Raw genomic sequence first — 25496 nt, forward strand, 5'->3', positions numbered from 1 at the left:
TATTATTAGTCTCAGTAGTTAGTTCTTCAAGGTTAATAGGTCATTAGTACTGAAACCCTTACAATAGGTGAATCCTCAATTGTATTGTAGTATGCATTTCTCCACTAAGCTTTATATGCTGGGTTGGAGAAGAAAGAGTACCTTAGAACAAATCTAACTACAAACAGAAAGGTCATAGGTTCAAATCTCACACATTATTACACAAAACGAAATAGAGCAATCTAAGTACATTTAACTAAGTAACATCCTAGATTTGGTTTCCACTCTCATGAAGGAAAATACAGAATGCAAGTAATAAAAAACTATTTCAAAACTACTTCAAAAGTAAATTATTTCTCAATTATTAGTAGTGGAACTATTGTCACGCTAGTAGCACAATCTTTATGCATACATGCAGTGGAAAAGGAGGAAAATATTCATTTTTACACCTAGTAGTGTAACATAATTTAACTAGTGTCACATAGGGTGAGATCTAAAGGGCGCACTCTGACTTTGCTTAGACTTAAGACAGAGTTAAAACGAGACAGATGTATATCTCTCACATAAATCTGTCTCATTTTAACTGAAACTTAAGTCTAAGCAAAGTCAAAGCTAGCTGTATAAATCTCACCCTTAGAATTTAAGAGGTTGTACATGAAAGTTTTGTTTAGTTATTTCATCAAGCAAGAATATAGACTTTACAGTTTAATAACTTTTAATATAACCTTATACCTAGTTAAGTAAGATATATATATTTGCCATTACATGTTCATCCTGCATATATATATGTTGCCATTATGTATGTAGTTCAGGCACCTAGCTATATTATGTTTTACTTAGTAACTATACAACTAAGCAGCTATGGTTTCCTATGACTCGTCAGTTGACAGTAACTGTATGCTTGTTACAAGTTTGACATCATCAACACTAACTAGGAATCTTCACTGGAGTCTAGATTTAAATAACTAAGTACTTAAGTACTAACTTTTGTTTGACTTTGTGAAGTAGTGGGTAGTAGCCTAGTAATTAAAAGCTCAGTCTCCTATTGGAACAATCCAGGATTTAACCCATGGCAATTGGCACACACCCCTAGCTTGTTAGTTACAGTGGATGTGTATTTTATACAATCAAATATCACATACTTTATCAGTGAAGGAGAACAATGTGAGGAAACCTGCATGCCTGAGAGTACTCCATAACGTTCTCAAAGGTGTGTGAAGTTTGCCAATCTATACCATGGCAGCATGGCGCCTAGGCCCAAACCCTTCGCTTTCTAAGAAGAGATACATGCTCAGAAGTTGATAGTTTTAACTTATCCATCTATCTTACACGTTACCTTGAGCAATAACACCAAAGTAAATTCCGTGCCATCTTTTTAGGGTTCCATATCCCCAGAGAAAAAGGAACCCTTAGTTGTCTGTCTGTCAAGACTCAGTCAAGGGAATCAACCCTACTTCCCGTTGGGGTTGACCTAGAATCATGAAATTAGACAAGTAGCCATATCTTAAAGCAGAAGTAAATGGAAAATTCAAAGGCTATGAATTTGTGGTTAAATTACAAAAAAAAGTATTTTTGCTAAAGTGGCATAAAGTAGTTTTATAAAGTGGCAGAAAACATGATTCAAAAAAAGTTTGGTACCCATGTAGAAACTAAAATCCTTGATCCTTCATAACATTCTTCTTAAGAAACACCAATTTTTGAAAATTCCCATGTTTTTTAGCAAAAGGATGGCAGTACTACAGGTAGACAAAAAAAGGGTTATTAAGTTGTAAAGTAATTAGCAATGCAGTCAGTAAATAATTGGTAGTTTTACTCATTTTGGTTACAAATTACTTAATTATAATTTCAAATGCTAAATAGTTGATATTAGGTGTCTTGCAATTTACCTTTTAGTACCCATTAATATAGAAACTATGTTTACTATGTCAGAGTGAGTTAGAGTGAGAGAACCCTCGGTTTGATCCTGAATCAACAAAATGTCAAATATAAGGCTATGGATGACATTAAATCACAGAAAAATAGGGCTACCTTAGGGCTACCTAAAATCAAATCTACTAATATTTGACTCCTGCCAGTAACATTGATGCCTCAACGTTTGGTTTGAAGTTCCCTTACTGTCATGTACAGTGATTATGTCTTATTATTATTTGTGTCTCAACTCTGTGATATCCAGCAATAAAAAACATATTTTCATAAATTGCTTTGCAAATTTTTCTCTCTGAGAAAAAGTTGATGGACTTAAGGTAAATAAAGTGAAGAGGAAGTTACTATGGATGCTTAGGTATGCTTATGTATCATATCCCAATGCTAACATGCGCTATTGTGTGCCCCCTGCTAACTTAACTCACAACTTTATGCTACCAACTGGCTTATGCTCACAACTTGGTCTGCATGAACTACACAAATTTTAAACCCTTTAGGGGTTGAATTTTCAAAAATCCTTTCTTGGTCTATGTCATAATACCTATCTGAATCCTGAATTGCAGCCTGATCCCTCCAATAATTGGATCTGTGTGTTGATAGATCAGTCAAGTCACCTTTTCCTTTTATTAGATACACAAGTGAAGTTAGCGAGGTATCAAGCTGTGCCTGTTGGCAATTGGATGGTTAAAAGGTAAACGTGTTCTACTTAATGTAAGTATCATCATCACATCTCAGGTGTAGTTAAGCTGTAACTTGCTTGTCCTAGCCTGGTCCTGATATTTTAAAGTAACAAGGTTGGCCTGTTGTATCAAACCAAACCAATATGGTATGCAGTGAATCTGTCAAAGGTATTATAAACAACTTAATAGTAGATTTGAAGGTAATAATAGGGATTGCAGTGTAGATTAATTGAACTTATGAAACACGCATGGCTGTCAATATAATCATTGTAGCTAAGGCTTATGCACGTAATCTCTTAACTAAACTGAATTGATAGTTTTAAGGCTGAGATACATAGAGCACACTTTGTCTTTGCTCAGACTTAAGAGACTGTTAAAACGAACCTTAATTTTAACTTTAAACTTAACGTAATTTTGTCCTAGTAAAGTCAAAGCGTGCTCGATAGATTTCAACCTAAATCTAATGTTATCATTTTCTGTATGGAGCTTTGTGAAAAGAATAGCACTACATTTAGACTTGTCATTTTAGTTGTGTTTAGAGATTGTATACAATACAACAGAGTCAACCATATTGTGGGTTATTCTATATCACACAATCTCTTTAACTAAACTATCAAACAGGTCTAAACGTATTCCATTTATTCCCTTCATAATGCTTCCCTATCTAATCCTTCCATAATGCTTCCTGTGGACAAGGATAGCACTAGATTTGCACCTAGCAATTCATATTAAGTAGTTTAGAGATTTGTGCTCAAAAGAATTAGCCACAGTATGTGGTAAAATCGATTTTACAAGTAAAATCCTTCATTTAGTCATGAGCCTTTGTAATGTTTTATAAACAGATAACTGTTAAATATTACTTAAGGTTATTGTGTTTACTTCTGAGATTCATCCATCCAAATTGTAAAATATGAAGGAGTCACAATTTGTGCTGCACAAAGCATGTCGCTTTGGGTTGTTAACTGTATGTAATTGTTACCTATTACATTCATGTTATTGTTTATGTATTGGTTTTAAGGTGAGTTTGATGCAGTTTTAACTTGTATATTGTGTTGTCGCAGCAATAACTCCAAATTTTCAGGCACTGATTGAATATTTTTAGTCATTGTTGTGTTTGTTTCCTTTTAATGTACTAGGTGCATGTACAGGTGAGTTCTCAAAGTATAGCACACAATAACAAGTAGGCAGACATCACCAGGATACAGACTGTGGGGAACCACAGCAGATCAGAGCACTGCCATTGCAAGCTTACTACAACTAAGTCATTACCAGTTAACTTCCAACTGCTGCATTGAAAGGTCACACTCCTCGCGCGAGGGGCTCCGACGCGACCTGCTCACCACACTGCACACATTGTGGGCTCCACACTACACTACAATCAATACTGCAGCACTGCAGCTCCCATTGTCTGCTCCACCACACTCTCAACACACTTTTGGCACAAATCACGACCTAACCTCAAAATGCACACTTGAATTGAACAATTGACAAACACAGATGTTTGGAAAGTCATAAATTCCCAACTCGACGTAAACAGTGGTCGGCAGCGCACTGGTTCACAAAGAACGCGAACCGTAACCGTGTGTCGGGTTCGCGTTATGGATTCGTGGGCAAATGCTTTGTTTGAGTAGGTACGTAGTCGCAGCCTTCGCTGCACTATACGTGTGTAGCGCGCACGTTAGCTATATGTGGTGTGTAGGCACGGCGTGCGGCCGGCCATAGCTCACTCGGCCGTCTCGCGAGCGCCAGGCGAGCGGCGAGCGGCGGCCGAGGCCCCGAGCCGCACAAAGGGCGCAAGAACTGTAAACACGGGTCGCCGCGGTCACGCTCGGCCGCCGCGCTGCGGATCGCTGTCGCCGCAGCCTGCCGCCCTGCCCTCGCCTCGCTCTCACGGACGATCCGATCTCCGAAATGGCGCAACGGCGCGGAGGCCGTGACGCCGTCGGCGAGAGAATGTCGACTCTCCGCCGAGGCGCAAACGACCGCGCCGTTTCGCAACGAGCTCGCGGGGACCGAAATAATCCCCGCGCGCCCGACGCGGCCGGACGGGAGCGGGCCCCGGGTCGGACACGCGATACTCACGGCCTGCCCGCTCGCAGCGGATCGGCGGCGGCGTCCATGGCGCGCCCGGGCCCTGGCCGCGGCCAGGCTCCGGCCGTCGGCCGAGCGACGCGACACTCTCTCCGATCTCACTCGGAACACGCTGAGATATACCGTCGCACCATCTCGACGACACTACACTTCACCTGCACTCCGATCGCGACGCTTCAATTCGCGTATAAACACTCCGCGAACGGTGTTTTGTTACATCGGTTGACTTTTCTTTGAAAAATCAATATACATTTTCCCAGAGTTAGATAGGACGAGTCGATGTCCAGCGCAGGTTATGTGCGTGAAGTTTGCAAGCTTTTTTAGCGCATCGGTGTTACCATAATTTTTTTGCCCATTTTTTTGTCGAGTGTTGTGATTTTTTTTAAACTGATTTGCGATGCACTTCGGGTTGGTCTGCGTAGCATTGGGTCTCTCGCAACGACCGCATGCGCGCTACAGTGGCGCCCCGCTCTCGTTTAGAACGGGCGCTGATATTCAAAATGGCAATCTATTTGAATAGTAATAATAATTATTGAGGATTCTGTCCTGTCACCAGTTGGCACACACTATTCGGGAAGTGTCAGAAGTTAAAATGAGGATGTAGAGGAATAAATTAATACATCTGACTTGTTTTATTTAAACTTAAACATATTGCTAGAGAAAATAAAACTACGCATATTTTTATAAAATAGTTTTATTTTCATTATTTAAAATGTTTAACATATTTTACAAAAAATTAGGTACATACGGGTGGTTATTCTATCAGACATAGGAGAAACTCAAACTTGCTTCATGACGGATGAAATTGCGAGTCAGGGTTAAGTTGGAGGAGTTGAATCTCACTTTAAGCATAAAAAGTGAAGAGATCACACCTCCACTTAATCCTTAACGCTAAAGATCTCTTCTTCTTCTTCTCGATAAATCTGCGGTTTGCTGAGCGGCTGTCGAAGGAGGTTCCACGCGTGAGCTGGAAAGATAGATCTGGCAGCAATAGTTATGAAACTGTCAAGATCCCCTGTCCAACTCAGACGTGAAGCCTATCGCGCGTGGCTTGCTTCTGAAACGTAAATGGAAATATTAAAGTAGGTGCAGGAATGCCGGTACGAGTATGTTTGCTCGGCTCGACAATCAGAGTGCGCGAGCTCGATGTAGAGCGTCTGAGCGCGCTATCACCACTTGAAAAGGTGCGGCTGACGTCGTGATAAGAGCACCGCTTTTCCCCCTCGCGTCAGCGATCCTACGCTACTTTATACTAAATGTATTCGCTATTTCTCAATTGAATTAAATGAGGATAAATCTAGTCGTAATAATAATGGCAGTCGACCGCAGCAGTGCTGGGATAACAGAACACATGTGCCATTGGACCACCATATGTCGTTACGTAATCAGCGGTTACTACTCATTTACAGTGACACTCAAAAACCTACTGAATTAACATTCGAATATACGCATCACATGCGCATCACATTTAAAAATTAATTTACTTAATGATGAATTAAATAAATTTTAGCACTGAATTATACTCGTATGTAGGGGATTAGTTAGTTACAAGGGAACCACGTCAGCAAATATAAAACAAAACTTTGTATTAGAAATTATAATAGCTTTCGCGTTTCAAATCACAGGGAAGAGATATGTCACTGACTACCAGGCACCCAGGTTACCAAAAATAGATCAGGAACTCCGAAAAGGCACAGAATTATGAATTTAAATGAATATGGTCAATATTAATCACAGCGCAAACTTCGATAGAGACCCGATCGATCGATGGTCCCATATTTATACACTCGATGATATCTCCAGATACGATAACAGGGAACTGACAAGAGGTACGAATGTCCACCATGATAGTGATAAGATTCGATGAACCGGGGAATCGATTGGTCCTCGCGGGCCGATATCAGCGCAAACACTTCAGCCCACCAATCGGCAATTTATCGGCGATAAGCTGGTTCCGATGACGCCGTCCGTAGGGCTTCAGCGCCGGCGGCGCTCCGCTAGCGGCCGACCCGCCACCATTCGGCCGTTATCTCCAAGCGACTGCTCCACCACAATGGCTGAATGTTTACTATGAAAATACACCTTTATTACGTTATATCTCGTCGGCAATAGATAATTTCACTATTTTCTCATTCGCGAGCACATTTTGAGCTGATTTATGGTTATTGTGATTTAATTGTATTTATCTCTGACAAACAAGTGTTTCATGTGGGTTCAAATTATCTCTTCCATTGCACCTTTTAACTGGAAGTTAAAACTAGGTTTCAAATATGTACAATTTTACTAAATAGTTTGTAGTAGCTAGTTATTTTTATACAAAAATCAAAAGTTTCAGTTATCATACTACTTCATAACAAAAGGATTATTGTGATAACGTACCTACCTAACTACTTAAACACATATCACATACAGACCAAGTCTTATCGATAATATTCTACAAAAATATTAATAATAATATATACATACCTACCTAGTTACTCACTACTTACCTAAATTATATAATTATCGATGGGATTTTTTTATGACTATTAAAATAAATTGAATTGTGTTCTATCTTCGATGAATCGACCTATTAATCAGTATTAAGAATTTATTTTTCATTATTTTATCATGTAGATTCTGAAAAAATCTAACAAAATTTCTTGCCTTAATTGAATAAATTATTTGGTATTGAATAATTACAGAAGAAAAACAAAAGAGGAGTTTTAGAAGAACAATCAGTCAGTGGTAGGATAACTAAGTATAAACAGATAGACTTGTCCTGCCAAAACTCCTGGAAAGTAGGTAAAATTAGCTACTTACCTATGTATATTCAACTTAACAGAAATGCTTCGCCTTAATATACGGGTTCCAAAGATAATATACAACTGTAGGTACCTATGATAATGAATAAAGATATTACGAATATTTATTAATTAATTGAAGAAAATCATTTTTATCATGATAATTTTGTGATATTATACAAAATGTGTTAGCGAGAATAGGTATTTGATAGTAGGTACCTACGTGGAAGAATTTCGACATGATAGATAAGGTGGCAAACGCAAAAGGCGCATATCAAACGGTGTCATTTGATAAGGCACGAGGTGTGTGCTTTCTGGAACACTTATAGACAGGTGTAATACTATCATTTTAAACATTACAGCTTGATTTAACAAAATCAGGTTGAATTTCCAGAAAATTGAATGTGAAACGATTTTAGCTGTAGTATGGAGATAAAAGGATCACCAGATAATTCATCAGAAAATAGATGTGATGCTTAGGTAACGATAAAATATTGGTCTCCCAATAAATGTTTCATTTTAAGTCATTTTCAAAGTAAAACATATTGCACGCAATATTAATAGAATCAAATTGAAAATTTATTTATTTAATTAGGATTTTGGGATCTTGATCTTACTATTGAAAATAAAAGTCGAAACTAATATACGTTTCAATGCATTGAAGTGATCATGATAATGCTTTCTACTATTAGAATAAGGGTTCCGAACCCGCCCTGAGAAGAAGGGCTTGTTTTTTAATGTGGTCTAAACTTAAGGCATTACCGGCAGCCTTTTTAGGGGTCCGTGCCTCAAAAGGAAAAAACGGAACCCTCACTTGGTTGTCTGTCTGTCCGTCCGTCCGTCCGCCCGTCCGTCGTGTCTGTCAAGAAAACCTATAGGATACTTCCCGTTGACCCAGAATCATAAAATTCGGCAGGTAGGTAGATCTTATAGCACAAGTAAAGGAATAAATCTGAAAACCCTGAATTTGTGGTTACATCACAGAAAAAAAAATTAAAATGTGTTTTAATTTTCAAGTAAGATAACTATACCTACCAAGTGAGGTATTAAAATATGAAACGGCTTTACTTGTAAATTCTAAAACAGATTTTAATTTATTTTTAATCATAATAGTTTTTGATTTATCGTGCAAAATGTCAGAAAAATACCCGAGAACTGAACCCTCAGTGCGCGAGTGTGACTCGCACTTGGCCGGTTTTTTAAATACGATATTATATTTTATAGGGATCAATAATTGTTTGCCATCACAAACACGGAATAAGATAAGTATTTATTATCTTTCTTCCACATTATTTCATGATAGCACCGCGAAAATCTTGGAGCAATAGAAGTAGTTCAACAATCGCAGACGGCTGTGGGCGGCCGAGGCGGTGGCGGCGGCGGCAGAGGAGGCTCGGAGGCGCCGGGAGGGCCGAAGAGGGCCGGAGGGGAGGGCGCGACGCCGGCCGTCGCCTCGCGGCCGTGAACTGGAACTTCGGAAACTTCGCCGTATTGTGTTTACATTGAACTTTGTTATGTGGGTTAAAGTTAAGCCAGAGTTCAGAGGCGTGTGTGCTCGTTTCACTAGATTGCAAAGTTGACTCGCAAGTTTGTCGTATCGATTTTCATCTTATGTTTATCAAATGTTTCAAGGTTCCCCGCTTCCAGGGTTCATGTTTGAGGTCGCATAATATATCAGAGAGATATTTCCATTGTAACAATTCGGCGATGTCTCAGACATATCTACGTACAACTCGAACCACTGGGGCTAGAAACTTGACGCTTGTCGTGTGGGTTTCTTTAGAGACCTAGAGACCTACTAAGAAATGATTTTCAATAATTGCACATCTCAGTAATGACAAGGTAGGTCAGCCAGCAACACAAAAGTCTGCGGATAGTAATATGTATACTTATTAAGTACCTAAGCGTTTCATTTCACAGATGCATCCCTTTAATAGGAACTCTATTTACCACTGTTTGCTTCTGATTATTCCTAGTAGAAATCTATAGAATCTACTACCTAGGAAGAATCAAGTTAGAGACTTACTGCAGTTACTTACTCTTTTAAAAAAAAACAAGATGGCTTGCTTTTCAGGTGCTTGTTAATTTATTTGGAGAGACTCTACAAAAAAACTACCTAGTAAGAAATTAATACTGCTACAGGTTTGAGAACCTTTTTTGAAGACAACTATAAATATTTGATTTCAGTTTCCACGCCCAGTGAAATGTTTCCCGGCTGTCGTCGAGCTTCGCTTCGCAACATCTGACGCAACATACGGATGCCCTTTGGCCTCTCTGCGCAATCGGCAACCATCCTCCGTTAGAATGTATGGTTACGGATTCACCAACAATAATTAATCATTGTTCATGTATCATTATGGACTTTGTCGCGACTCTATAATAATGTCTCATGACAGTAATTGATACTACAAATAATGTTAAACTTTGGGATTGTAACTACAGAAATTAAGCAGACAAAAAGTGTGTCTTGATAGCATTATTTTGTTCCAAAAATAAATTAAATTCCGTAGCATTATTTATCTTTCCTTTCTTTGCAAAATTGCATGTTATTTTAATCATAGAAAATGTCGCGAGAGTAAATACAAAAATTTGAAAAAAAAAAACATTCCACGTGCACAACGATTAATGGCAGGTACTTACTAGTTATTTTAAAAATGAAAATTGTTACTTATTACTGTAAAATACGAATTCAATAATACCAAGAAGACGACAACAGGAGCAAGAATTTTCCGATAGGTATGTTTGACGTAAGCACGATTGAATTCCTAGAGAACGGTATTATCACAGGCTTTTGATGCATAGCTGCTCAACTCTGAGGCTAGGAGCAAATACATAATTTACACTCAAAGGTTAAAGGCAGGCTCGGAAACTTTGTTAGTCAAAAACGCACATTGAAAATTCCTTTCTGGAACTATTTAAAAGTTCTTTATTCAATTAAGCTTATTACAAAGTGCTTTGAATATATTTTTTTAATACTAAGTTTTAGTAATTAAATTTAATAGACAGTTATCAATTAAATTTATTTGATAACTGTCTATTCCATTGGTCAGTAAAACAAATCCTCAGCTGTTTTTGGAAGTAAAATACCTGTTATGGTTTCCTGATTTTTGAATCCTTTTAAATGTGGTTAGTTAAGCTTATTTATTTATTTTCATTAACATATTTTTGACTATGGTAATGATTAATGAATGAATTGGCATCATATTTTATTGTTCACAGAATATAGAAATATGATTTCGAAATTAACCGCAAAATTTTTGATACTTCTAATAACTTAAACTTATATTATACGATTGTAATGGAATTGAAATTTTGTTTATAAAAAAAAATCGTATCTAAACTAAAAGCTAATATTTCAATTTACAATGGTCATGTCTTGGGTCACCAGTAACAAAGAAGAAGCAGTGGACTACCACTGCTTCTTCTTCAATTATTATCATCTTTCTATGAAAAGACCTATAAGTATATAACTAATCTATCAGTAGGTAATTAAAATGCGCACGTTCTCGAGTAATAATAATTGTAATCAGTGTAAGTATAATTAGAATTTAGAACACTACATCATAGATTACAGTTTATACGCAAATTACACACTCAATTAGATTATTTAGAATCGCAGTTTAAATGCCATTATATACAATTTCGAAAGACTATCACATATCTATATTAAATACAAAGTAAACTGACTGACTGTCTTATTTCACTGGCTTTAGAAAATGTTAGTATTTTGTTTGTAGGTTTTCCCCATAAAGTAGAGCTAAAACTACAAAAAGCATTTTCATTAATTCCACTAAAAATGTTTAGCATAAAATGTAGACATGGAATGGAGAAAAGCCAGCTAAGTATATTTTGTTAGCCTTCCTTAGTTTTCTTGAGATAAGTAACTACAAATTTATATCTGCTATTGTATGCGTCCTTATTGCAATATATGTATATGTACTATATAACGAACGATATGCTTTTTTCTGCGACTTTGCGTGGATTCAGATTTTTAAAGATCGCGTTGGAATTTCTAAAATCCTTAGTGCTATCTCAAGGTTCACAAGGAATATATCCTCTTACTTTCAAATCTCTAGTTCTACTGGTTAAAGTTGTATGTTGTCTGTCTGTCAGTCAGACGGTCATGGCACTGTTTCATATGTATAGTTACTTAAATAAATAAAAGAATTTCAAATTATCAGATTAAACTTTAAAATATCCCCTTATGCATTTTAAAGCTATCTATCGACAAGCAAAGTACACGTGGCGTGAAACGATAAGTTCTTGTTAATAAGGTCATGGGAAATAAGTGACCTATAAATCTACTACTAAGTACTATTGTATTCATATTAGAACTTAGTGAATTGAAGAAGAAGAATTGTTTCGCTTAAGTATGTTTTTTTAAATTCAGATACAAGTTAGCCCTTGACTGTAATGTCACCTGGTGGTAAGTGATGATGCACTCTAAGATGGAAACGGGGTAACCTAAAAGGGCTATGGCAGTTTTTATTAAACCCTTTGGCATCGTACTGGAACGCCAAATCGCTTGGCGGCACGGCTTTGCCGGTGAGGTAGTAGGTAACTAGTAACAACGGTCGAAGCCACCCACCAGAGTAGAGTTATCATAAAGTGATGTGAAAGTCTTTCGTGATGTCCCTTTATCTACTGCTGGATATGGACATGGTTTCCTGTAAGAATTACCTACTCCTAACCGCGATTTTGTATTGCAGAGGTCTTGTATACCAAACGTTGCGTCTTCTGGTACGCGATTGCAACAACTGACATCGCAACTATTTATGAAGGCAGTACTTACTGAAAATATTATTTGTACCTGCTTGAATTGGCCAAGTTAGTTTGTTAACCTTTAAAATTATCATACTGTAACCTGTGTGTGTGAAATGTTGCGTCTTATCAGAGACCTATTTGATAAGAAACTGAAAAATAGGTTCAGGTGTGGCTATCAGTAATGGATCTCAGGGACCAGCGAGTTAGAGTTACCATATAAGTAGGTGCATCGGCCACGCCTTGCTAGTATTCGTGTTTGTTGGTTTCAAATCTCTATTAGCAGAAATTTCGAATTCGCGTTCTGTTTCATCCGAATACCAATATTCACATTTATTATAGTCAGACTTGAATACTGATTTTTGAATGAACCGATTTGATTCATGTAACCTAATTCTATAAAGAGAATCTCTGGAACTACTGAATCAATTTTGAAAATTCTTTCACATGTTATATTGACATAGGCTATATTTTATTTTCAAAAAATTAGAGATTCCTACGAAAATTGTAATAAGCGAAGCCGGGGTGGATCGTTAGTTCGGTATAATTTGATTCAAGAGAACAATAAGTAGTTTTCTAGGAACCTACAGTTTTTACCTGAATTTTATGAGGCTAAAACCCAGGGCTAGAGTTAGATCCAATATTATAAATTATACTCAATACAATATCTACATATATTATATACTTGTTGCATGTTTATTTGCCTTGTTGACTTTCAAGGCTAAACCGCTAAACTGATCTTGATGGAAATTGGAAATTTTGCAATGAATAGTACGGTATAGTTACCTATGTATTTATACGGTATCGTGATTTCAAGTACCCATCATGTCACCGCCAATAGAAAGAGAAGCGAGTGAAATTGAAGCCAACGTCACGTCAGCCACAATGGTACTTGGGTTTTATCTCGTTTTTTTACACTTTATTTGTCGAAGGCGCACGATAAAGATAAAGATAAGTGGCAGTCGACGGTTATCGCTGGCTATCGCGCGAAAAGAGCTCGCTTCAGGAAGTCACGGTATGCCGATCTGAAATATAGTTATTTATAACAATTATACAAATTGCTGTACACTATAACAAGAATAAAGTGTTCGCGACCAACATTCGGCCACGGCAGCTAATTTCCATAGAGATTAGTCAACTGCGCGGGAGATATTATAGTGCACAGCACAAGTGTAAGCGCACGCATTTGTGCACTCTCTAATCATAGCCTGATGGAAGGAAAATCCGCCACAACTGGAGAGATATCAAGCGCACGACCGTTGGCTTTACGTGCTCTCCAAAGCAAGGGGATGACACACAGCCAACTTCCAAACTCGGACCTAGTACTGAGAATTTCTTAACAGAAAACCCCAATACTTAACTATTTTTGGCTAGACCTCGGAATCGAACCCAGGACGTCCTGGTCATCCGTAGTCATATACTTATGCTAATAAATATCTAACCAGCCAACGACTCAGTTGAAAGGAATATAACATTAATTTACATCAATTTGATTGAAATTCTATGATTGAATCTAATTGCTTATGAATCTATCTAATTGAATATTGAATGAATGATTTTGGAAACGTTTTATTGCAGTAATTTTATTCGAATTCAAAATTTAAATTGGCAATTGCCAGGAGGAAAAATGTTATTTTGTAATTTTTATATGTATCTAACTACCTATTGATTTTAGAAGAGGACCACATGGAATATTAACGTTGCTTGTACAGCTTCTATTTCTTAATTATAGACCCAACCCAAGTAAGACTTAAATGTTTACCGTCATATTCAGATGATATTTTGCGTGATCTAGCCTAGGTTTATCAAGACTTGTACCTACCTACTTAAATTATGTTCGTCGTAATGATGAATATGCATTAGGCACGACTGTAACCATTACACATTTGTTGAGTTAGCATTCATTAAACAAGGTAGATAGGTAAGAGGTATAATGTGAGTATGGGTAGCGAGAAATATCCCTATTTAAAAAAATCTTAGTAAAAATCAAAATAGAAATGGAATAAAGAGTACTAAACGCCAAAGTCAAGTTTACAATGTTTTGAATATTTGCAATTTAACTGGAGTAAGTTAACTTTACAAACGTTGTGTTCATTAATCAAAAGTTTGGCGCAGGCCCCTGTCGCGCCTGCCTTCTCCACCCACTCTAGTCTGGTAAAATGTCTACATATACAATTTATATTTACACATCTTTTGAAATTTGGGTCTCTCATAATGCCCACAAATTGCAAGAAACAGCTGGCAACACTGAACACAGAAGGCCATTATTGACAAATGGCCGAACTGTCACTTTTCGTACGACAGAGAATAAACATCGTGGATGGAGTGTTTATTTTAAAACTTTATTCTTGTAAATATTTTTCCAGAAAATGGACGATATTTGTCGTCTATGCTGTTCTTCAAAATTTGTCAATAATTACATTTTCGATGACGAGAACGCTCTGTTTGTAAAAATGTCGCTGTACTTGCCAATTAAGGTAAGGGGGATTTTTGTGTTCTAAATAGTAGGAATTGTTCGATATTTAGCTTAATTGGTTTGCCTTGGGCAGGTTTTTAGGGACGACAAGCTTCCTCAGAAGATATGTGACCGCTGCAGCTGCAAAGTGAACGATTTTTACCAGTTTTGCAACGAGACCATCGAAGTTCAAAACAGGTACCGCTTTGCGCTTGATCATTCCTTTTATTTGAATTACCATAATATAACTCATACATATCTTTAATTTAGCTCAATCATAAAAACAACAAACTTTGACATGCTCAATGTTGAAGAGTCAATCTTATCTTCCCAGAATTAGTTCAGATAAAGATGTTTGTTTTATAGTAATACCTAACTTTGGTATGATTTCAGACCAAATGTAGGTGTTTGAATATACAGGCATTTACTATTCAATTATATATTAGGATATGTATGTATTTAATACAAGTTAAATATTAATAAGCGAATACTATGAGCAGCCAAATATTGAAATTATATGCAGTCATGCATTCATATGGAAATTATTTGATTGCTGTTGGTTTGATCTAACATTTTAGTTAGTTGAATACCTTTAGAAAGGCACTAGGTTGGTGTTAAGTACATGAAAGTTAAAATAAAACAAAATTCTTATAATTTTAGACTTATTTTGACACTACTATTACATACTAAATGAGTATGTGAAAAACTTAATTTAAAAATCACAATTAATTTAGTTGCAAAACTTTATACAGAATTTCCCTGCAATAGGGGCTAATATTTATACCACCATTGGTGCTACTTAGGTGAGAGGTTCACTGACCAGTAAGAGTTCTTATATTTTTAAACTACTGCTGCACTATCAAAATATACATCTCGAATGGCTTTGATGCCTGATTTGGTGCCTGGACCTGACATTTTAGTGAAGCCACTTTGTAGTTGCCATTTCTGGAAACCATCACTGTTTTTTGGTCGGTATTTTGGTTGATTATTAAGGCTGTGCTACATACTTTCAGATTGAAAGGCCTGTTACAAGCAAATATTCCTGTGAACCGATCAGTTGACCTGACAGTCATCAAGCAGGACACAGACTTCCCAGCACCGGTGCTGCTAGTTGAGAAGAGCACACAGACAGACAGCATTGAGAGTGTCGCTGGACATGTGAAGCCTGAGCCAGTCAGCTCACCGAGGCCTTCTGTTTCACCAAGCGTTATTAAAAAAGAGAATTATGACTCTGATGACTTTGCTTCACAGGATGTGCCTTCAGGTTAGTCTACAGCCAGGTCATTCTATCTGTCATTAAGACCCCTCTAGGGATTCAAAAACTATAGGGTGTTTCCTGTTGACCTAGAATCATGAAATTTTTCAGGTAGCAATGTCTCGTAGACAAGTGAAAAGAAAAATCCGAAAACCATGGTAACATCACAAAAAATTATTAAAATGTGTTATTTCTTGTATGATGGTACAGAATCCTTCTTATGCGAGACCGGTTTTTTATTATGAAAATTAGGATATGGTAGTAACTAGTAACTAATGAATGCCTTGGAACCCTGTGTGTACAGTGTGTGGTATGTTGTAATGGTAACAAATTACTTAATTAGTTTATTTCTCCTTTTTTCAGATGATAGTGAAGATGAGCTACTAATAGAACTTAAGAAAAAGAAGAGAGGCAGAAAGCCAGGCAGTAGGAATGGAGAAGTTAAAGAGATCAAAAGAGGGAGGAAGAAGAAGGAGAAACACGTCAACTGGGATCTAAGAGCCAAGGTTATTTGAAAAACTTTATAGAAATAATATATTATTAATGTTATTTGTAATAATATTATATAGCTAAAATATAGTGGAGAATTATTTTATCAAATAACTTTATTACAGAAATGATGCCTGAGACTTTGTGCAGATTTAGATTTTACTAAATTCTGTAGGAATTTTTAAATCTTCCTGGATATAGTCTGTCACTCTGTAAAACATCATCTGGTAGAAATTGTGTTAATTCATTGCTTCATTGCAGTGTAATTGAAGGACACCCCTACAAACTAACATATTTTGGCATCTATAATGTTAAGTAGTGAAAGGTTATCGTAATTTGTGTAATATTGATTATTACTTATGATTTATGATTATTACAACTGTATAATAAGTAGACTGTGTGTCTGTGTGAGTTTTAGGCAATTCAATATCACTTGCTTTAGTAGTGAATGAAAAAATCGCGAGGAAACCTACATGCCTGAGAATTCTCCATAATGTCTCGAAGGTGGGTGAGTTCTGCCAATCTGCACTTGGCCAGCATGGAAGACTACGGCCGAATCCGTTTGGTTCTGAGAGGAGAGCCATGCTCGGTAGTGAGGCGGCGATGGCTCGATGATGATGATGAATATTTGAGATATAGTATGTTTAAAGCTTAAATTCAGATTTATTTATTTGCTTTCATGTACATTTACATTAATTGATGGTGGGTGCTTAAAGCTAAAAGCTAAATACATGAGACCCTGTCAGGGCATGGCAAATACAATTTTAGGTACAGTAAAATGGTTAATATTAAAGATACAATAAGAATAGGATTAAAATTATTAAAATTATCATTACTAGATATTAAATATTATTCATTTGCATTCTTATATATTATTATATTATGAGAATGTCGACTAGAATGTATTATAAAGCAAGATTAGTACAAAATAACGATAAGGTCAAAGTATAGTAGTATTAAATAATTGCTGTCATGGTCTGATTAAGTCTCTGTCAATAGAATAAAATATTTAAAATAGTTACTGTAAGAATTTAATTTAGTTATGTTGCAATTATTTAATCTTACAAGGTCTTATAGTTAAATGTCAATATCAGATGTCATTTACAGGTGCATCACGCTATTGAGGTTTATGCAGTTAGAAATTCTTGGATATCATAAAAGCATTTTTGTAGTAACCATTGTTTTAATTTTCTCTTAAAGGTGACTTCTTTTGTTTCTTCTTTAATGTTGTTGGGAAGTTTGTTATAAATAATGATTGATCTATAATACGGGCTGCTACGGCGTATTATTTGTGAGCTGTAATGTGGAAGAGCCAGGTTGTGCTTGTTTCGCGAGTTTGAATTTAAATCATTTTGTGTTGCAGGGAAATGGCCAAGTACTTACAGATAACGGGTTCAATGACACAGTGGTGGTGAAGCAGGAGCTGGACTACAAGACAGAACTTAGTGCTGTGCTGCTGGGCGTCAAGTGCAAGCAGGAGGGTGCATACTGCTGCTGCATGTGCTTCGAGGAGTGCAGCACGAGGCCAGAGCTGCTGCTGCACTACCAGTGTGTGACTAGCTTTATCTTATGTGATAAGCCAACTTACTTATCAATGTATAGCTCATATTGCTGGGCTTTCTATGTGTATCGCGCTTGAAATCGGCAATATTTGTTTATAAATAAAAAAAAAATTTGGCAATATCGTTCATAGATGGCGCTGTTCATATTGTAAGAAATTTACATCGCGCTTATGGTATTTTCACTAGCCCGCGACTAGGAGATTGACGTCTTAACCACTAGGGTTAGCTGTAATGTAAAATCTGTGTAGTGTAAAATGTACGTGTGCGCAGGACGCACGCGCGAAAGGCGGAGGCAGACGAGTTAGCGCCGCCGCCGGCACTGGGGGACTCCCCTCGGTGTTTGCGCTGTCAGAAGGTATGTATTAATGTACAGTACTACAACTTAGTTATAACTCCGGTTACCCATTTAACCGCTAATCGAAATTCAGTTTACCCTCTTAACCATTAAGAGGATTTTGGTTCAATTACTAAAAGAAACTCAGTTTATACCCTTAACCGTTGCTAGGAATCCAGTTTACCTCCTTAACCATTAAGAAGAATGCAGTTTACTCCTTAACCATTAAGAGGAATGCAGTTTACCCTTTTAACCACTGAGTGGAATTCAGTTGAGCTGAAAACATAGAGATATCTCTGTGCAGGTGGTTCCAGCGTCTCAGTGGGCGGACCACTGGCGGCGCCACTACGCGCGCGACATCCGCCCCTACCACTGCGCGGTGTGCTTCCGCGCCTTCCGAGACCACTACCAGATACTTAAACATGGTGAGTTCTCATTCTTAGGCGCAACGCACACCGACGGAGTCCAGGCGCGGCGTTGTTCTTGATAACAACTTAAACTAAGCTTTGTTTACTTGTGCACCCAATAGAACATAAGCGACCAAGCTCTTTATATAAAGATTAATGAAGAAAGTTTAACTAAGTGAAAATTACTTAGTTGAACTTTTTTTTTTAAATCTTTGACCACAACGACAATATTTGTCTTGTAACAAAAATTAGAACTTTAAAGCTTAGTTTGCAAATAACTAACTCGAAAAATCGTTTTACAAACCTGCAATATTTTGCTGAGTTTGTTGTGGGCTCTTCTCAGACCTGGGCGCGTTTGGAACCCTCGTAGTTTTAGTTTTAAGTTGACGTAATTAATTATCCCCACTATATCACCTTACAAATCTATCAATTCTAACCATCAAAAGATTTAAAAAAAAAAAATCATTTAACCATTTCGTCCGTGATAGCGTGAAACCAAAGTTTGAACTTGTGATTACTGTCAGGGTTGACGCACACTGCGGAGGAGCTACGCGCGGACAACGACGGCGCGGAGGACGCCAACGCGGACGCGTCGCAGAAACGATTTGCGTGCGACGTGTGCTCCGAGGGGTTTGTGTATATGAGGTGAGTATGAGATAGGCATTTCATCATCATTATTATCATCACCTAATGACTCACTACGGAGCGGGGCTCCGTTCAGAATGAAATGAGCATAGTGCACAATGCTGGCCAAGTGCGGATTGGTGGATTTCAGACATATTTGAGAATGTTATGAACCTCAGCTTTTCCTTGACAGTTAAAGCAAGTGATTTTTAATTGCTTAAACTGCGCCTATCGTGTATATCGCTCATTGTTTTGTCACTAATACAAAAATTATATGATGATATTGATAGTAAAAAATTTAAACATTCCTTGTATATTCTTTACTATCAATATAACTAACTAGCGCCCCGCCGTGGCTTCGCACGGGTGCAATTTATTTTATTTTATCGTGAAATTGTGTGAATGCTGGAAATCTCCATCGAATACAGAAGATCTGTGATGTCCCGGGATAAAAAGTAGCCTACTCTGCAGGTATTCAACAGAACTATAGGTATGCAAAAAATCACGCTGATCCATTGCTCCCTTACAGCGTGGTTGAAGGACAAACCGATAAACCAACAATCAAACAAACGCACTTTTGCATTTATAATATGAAGCAATAACGAGTAGTGATATCGCTCACGATAGTATAACGCTAAAATATTCTTTATTATTATACATTTACGATTTGATGCGACAACGACAACGGGCGGCAATCCGCAGATGCCTGCTGTCGCACCGCACGCGCTCGCACCCGGAGGCGGCGGGGCGCGCGCTGCGCCTGCGCTGCGCGGTGTGCGCGCGCACGTTCGCGCACGCCAACTCGCTGCGCCGGCACCTGCGCGTGCACTCGGGCGAGCGCAACTTCCTGTGCAGCGTGTGCGGCAAGGCGCTCTCCTCGCGCGAGCACCTCAAGTTCCACCTGCGCATCCACACCGGCTACAAGCCCAACGTCTGCAAGTGAGTGCATCATCACAGACCGTTTCACACAGGCGCTTAGTGGCTACGTGTGTTTCCACCATAATACCTACCTTTCCGCAGTCGAAAAGCACCAAGTACAGATTCCTACTTTGTGTGGTTGCATAGTCAAACCTACCGCTGATACGCTGATGACAATCGCCATGGTCTTGCGCTGCCGCCATCCAGCGGCTCCCTGTGACTCGTTCGATGTCGTCTACCCTACAGTAGCGGGGAGTGGAGATCGCCATTCCAGCACCTTGGGGTCTCAACGTCTATCGGACTGTATACCCTGCCCATTGCCACTTACCTTAGTAACCCATTGGGCTGTCGGTACTCTGGTTCTTCTACGGATCTCCCCGTTTCTGATGTGATCACGTAGAGAAACTCCAAGCATACCTCTCCATCGCCCGCTGAGTGGCTCTAAGCAACTTCTTCTTCTTCTTCTTTCTTAGCCTTTATTAATCCATTGTTGGACATAGGCCTCCTCACGTGCACGCCATTCCTCTCGGTGTTGTGCGAGCCTCCTCCAAATCTTTCCCGCCAGCTTGGTAATGTCGTCTGACCAACGGGAGGGCTGTCTTCCAACGCTTTGCTCTAAGCAACTACCGTGAGTCAATCTACTACTAACGCCATCTACCTTGAATGACAGACACTATAATATTATCTTGTGTATTTGCAGGACGTGTGGCAAAGGGTTCGTGAAGAAGTGCAACCTGACGTTGCACGAGCGCGTGCACTCGGGCGAGAAGCCGCACGTGTGCTCGCACTGCGGGAAAGCCTTCTCGCAGCGATCCACGCTCGTCATACACGAGAGGTGACAACACTACACTACACTACACTGCACAATACAACACAAGTCACAACCTAGTGACGTATCGTACACATGTGTAAACACAAATCTTACAAATATTATCCTAAAAACCTATAACAAATCTTACAAATATTATCAGGTAAGTGTCTAAAGCGTAAGTACTCGCGGCAGAGGCTTGTAGGTCATATTAAGTCAGTACTCTAAACCTGTTTGAAAAGAAGACTCTGTTAACAGAGCTGACAAGAAGTGTGTAGTGTCTTCCAATATAGATATTTTTACTTTAAACTTTATACGAAAAATACATTTTTTTTAAACACTTATTCAAAAAATTAGCAGTAATAATAAACCAGTTGCAATCTATCTAAAATCACCTAGCATACCGGTTAACTTTTTAATAACTTTTTTTTTTTTTTTTTTTTATTTTACTAATATATTTTTTGGCCCTTCGAACCGGATCTCTACCTAACATCTGTTGGCAGGTACCACAGCGGGGCTCGTCCCTACTCGTGCGGCATGTGTGGACGCGGCTTCGTGGCCAAGGGGCTACTGTCGATGCACCTCAAGAGCGCCTGCGTGACCCTGCCGACCCCCGCCAACCCGCCCGGACCCCCGCACCAGCCCATTGTCACCTGCCACAGGTGATGCCACTATACATTTATAATAATACTACATTTTATACTAATAGGGATGATGATTACTGATCAAATTAGTAACTTTTATCAAACCTCAAAACGCTTGCTTAGTGAGGAAGCATGTATGAAATTCACAGATGTGACGTCATAAATGTTTGACATATTTTGACGTACTTTTTGAGTTAAATCGCTAGTTAAAATGGTTAGCAAACTCAAAACTAGCAGCGGACGTGGATTTTACGAATTTTAGAAGACCCTCTACTTAATAATTCCTAAGAAATAATTTATTTTTGACCTAGGCATCATGCCCATTCACTATTTGCCGCTTCGTGGATAGAGCTTCCAGTATCGCTTGAAGCTTTCATTCCTTTTCCAATATTGTGGCGTATGCTTTGCTTAATTTCTTCTAATTTCCTAATTTTGATCTCCAATTCTCTATCAACGCGGGCTGAGAATATGGTTCATTCCATTTCTTGATGATTACTTCATTTTGCTAACATGGCTTCAGAATATGTTTCGGTTCATTTGACTTCTTCACTAATATGGCCTATGAAATTATACTTACTTCACTTTACACATAACTTCAAGATATTGCTTCACTTCTTTATTAATTGAACAGTACTCACTCCACTTACCAGGCTTTAGGATGTTTCACTTCATTTCACTTCTTCATTAATATGGCTTAAAAATTGCTTACTAAACTTTTCTAACATGGCTTCTACTTCACTCGATCTGATAATGCTCATATCGCTTAACTTTACCCACATGACTTGAGGATAATTACGTCATTTTGTTTTACTTCTTCACTTATTTGACTTTTGACAATGCTCACTTTACTTAACATTATAACAAAGCTTCAGGATATATGTCACTTCATTTCACTTTACTAACATGGCTTCAAGATATTACTTCACTTCTTCTCTGATATAGTTTATGGTAACGCTCATTTCACTTCACTAACATGGCTGTATGATTACCTATTTGGTTTAAATTGGGTAATTAACTTAATGCTTCACTTTGATTCAATTTTTTTATTACCGTTACATTTTAATAATAATGTACTCAATACAGCCTCGATAGCTCAACGGTTGAGGAGCGGACTGAATTCCGAAATGTCGGCGGTTCAAACCCCACTCGTTGCACTATTGTCGTACCCACTCCTGGCACAAGCTTTGCGCTTTATTGGAGGGGAAAGGGGAGTAATAGTCATGATTAGCATGGCTAATATTCTTTTTTTTTTAAAAAGCAAAAGCAAAAAGCACTAAGTAATTTATTTTTGTGCTTATAATCACTCGCTAACTTTTTAACAATATAAAAAAATATAAAAATTACCGATATATGTTTAGTGTGGTTTTATTGCAGACTCAGTTCGCGGTAACAGCGAGGAGCAAGCACATGCCACCTTGTCACACCACATTGTCATATTTTGTCACAATAATTTAGATATGCGTATTCATAGGTGTAGAGGATACTATAGTGAAAAAGCACAGTTATTCAGTAAAGGCGTTTGGATTCTTCCTGCCACTTCTGGTTTGGTATCACTTGTTACTAGGGCAGGAGTTCCTACAAGCAGCGGCGCCAGAATTGATCGGCCAGGAGCTGCTAAATGCGCTGCTTCCTCAGGGAAAAGTCGGAGTTGTCAAATACTTTACTGAATAACCGTGGTCTTTCACTAAAGTATCCTCTATAGGCTCGAGGCACATTAGCACAGAGTAGAGGCGCAGCGCTGATTCTTCTAAGATGTTCCAAACTGTACTGATTTGCATGAAGCAAAATGAAAAAGAGGTGTGAATGCGCCGATTTGTTAGCAAAATTCCTAAAACACGTATTTCTTTATAATATTTAATCAAAAGCCCGAATACCAATTTCCATGTAAATAACTTGAGAATGATTAAGAATGTACAATGTACGAGTAAGTCCGTCATTTTTCAAGTACCTATGTAAGACTGTCACATTCACATCCTCTTTTTGACCCCCTTGGCGATGGAACTTTCAAAAATCGTTTCTTAGGGAGTGAGTGTCTACTTCATAAAAGGAACTTAGTGTCAAAGCTTCAAGTTTCCAAACCCTGCGGTTTAAGCGATGAAAGATCAATGTTCCCTTGACCACCGCGGCAGCGACGACCAATCGTAACGGAGACTAGCAAATAAAAGTTGCATAATGCATACACTGGTGTACTGTGTATTCCCTCACTCTCGTAGTCCAATGGAACGGTGATCCGACACAGTAAGGAACATACAGACAGATAGGCAAACATGATTTCTTGTATATAAGATTTAGAGTTCTGTGGTGGTGATGTTTAGAACTGAAAAAATTTCCTATCAACATTACCTCGTAATATTTTAACGTTAAAAATTGTTTTAAAGTATATTTTTTATATTAATAATAAAAGGTAATATTATTAAATAATGTATGCCGGCGTATCGGTGTTTTAGAGGTAGGCGAGGTAGAGAAGTAGGTGTTGGTTTCCAAAACCTGTCCACAAAATTTCATTGATTTCGGTTGCGTGATATTCAAATGAGATGGAACTACGTTTGTATGGAGTGACGGAGAGTTCTTTCAATTAAGCAATAGTTAAATAATTTTTAAATACATATCGAAAATTGCGGAAACGGCAGGATTCGAACCTGCGTGTTCTAGGTGGCATTAACAGTCGCTGTGTCTCTAACAGTCATATTATGCATCACCGTCACTGGCAGTAGGCGAAACCGTGGCTTAGCGCTCAGAGCGTCAGGCGTGAACCCAGATTTCCGCAGATTGGTTCCACAGTTTTTGATATGTGTTTAAAAATTTCCTTACAGTGTAGCTAAAACACTATCATAAACATAATAATTAATTGGTAAATGACCTACGTACTAACAAGTGCCTCAATTTGTGATACAACCCCGTGTTTGTACCAGTGATGTAGAAGTTAGGATATAATTTTAGAATAATGAATTCATGTAAATCTTTGAAAGTATACTGTACCTAAATAAGGAAAGATTATGTTGATTTGTATGATAAGCGCAAATATATTGTAGTTGTAAAGAATGTGTTGCATCATTGTGAATTGTTTTAATAAATTAATTTAAACAATAAATAAGTTTTATTTCTTTATTGTTGCCCCTACGAAATATCAGTACTTATAGTTCTGACCTGGATATGACTGAAATTATTTATTTATGGTATGATGTAAAGAGGTGTCGACCTCCCTGATGTAAAGGTGAACGCTGAAGTCCTATAATGAGAGGACCTGAGTGGCTATGGCCTGGTCTGGTGGGAGGCTACGGCCGTGGCTCGTTACCACCCTACTGGCAGAGTCATGCCGCTAATCGATTTAGCGTTCCGGTACAATACCATGTAGGAACCGATAAGGGGTATGGGTGTAGTAAAAAGCCGGTCAAGTGAGTTATACCTAACACTTTTATGTACAGAATGCAAGTTAATAGCGGACTGCGCCATCTACATGTGATTCAGTAAATTAATTTTATCGTAAACACATTTTAATTTTCTTTGGCGATGTAACCACAAAACGGTTTTCGGATTTTTTCCTTTACTTGTGCTATAAAACCTACTTTCCTTTCAAGATTCTAGGTCAGTCAACGGAAAAATTGAGAACTCTTCTAAAAAACTACCTCTGTAAGCTAACTTTGTATCTTTTATCATTTACTGAAAGGATAACAATTCTAAACCAGACTAGCTAGTCGGACATCATCATCAAGTCATCGCCGCGCCGGCACACTACTGGGCACGGATGTGTCCTGAAAATAAGAAGGGCTTAGGCTATAGTCC

At 38.1% G+C, this 25496-nt stretch overlaps 2 protein-coding genes across 8 annotated transcripts in view; one reads left to right on the plus strand and one right to left on the minus strand.

Annotated features, from left to right (window-relative positions):
• LOC123877273 (trithorax group protein osa) overlaps positions 1-5337 on the minus strand; it is an 83618-nt gene extending 78281 nt beyond the window's left edge. For 6 of the 7 annotated variants that reach the window (XM_045923893.1, XM_045923890.1, XM_045923891.1 and 3 more), the window contains exon 1: positions 4665-5337. In XM_045923893.1, the coding sequence (XP_045779849.1) occupies positions 4665-4702 (38 nt within the window). In that variant the 5' untranslated portion in view covers positions 4703-5337. The other variant, XM_045923892.1, reaches the window with a different exon arrangement.
• A 9158-nt stretch (positions 5338-14495) lies between these two features.
• On the plus strand, positions 14496-24797 carry LOC123877383 (zinc finger protein 211-like). The gene is made up of 12 exons (XM_045924105.1): positions 14496-14694; positions 14767-14870; positions 15686-15936; positions 16291-16433; positions 17780-17964; positions 18249-18333; positions 18617-18737; positions 19244-19364; positions 20046-20282; positions 20962-21096; positions 21573-21731; positions 23088-24797. Exons 1-12 carry the CDS (start codon positions 14587-14589, stop codon positions 23101-23103), a joined length of 1665 nt encoding a protein of 554 aa, XP_045780061.1. The 5' UTR covers positions 14496-14586; the 3' UTR covers positions 23104-24797.
• Positions 24798-25496: the final 699 nt, after the last annotated feature.

Source organism: Maniola jurtina, chromosome 23 (assembly GCF_905333055.1).
Source record: "Maniola jurtina chromosome 23, ilManJurt1.1, whole genome shotgun sequence".
Taxonomy (NCBI): domain Eukaryota; kingdom Metazoa; phylum Arthropoda; class Insecta; order Lepidoptera; family Nymphalidae; genus Maniola; species Maniola jurtina.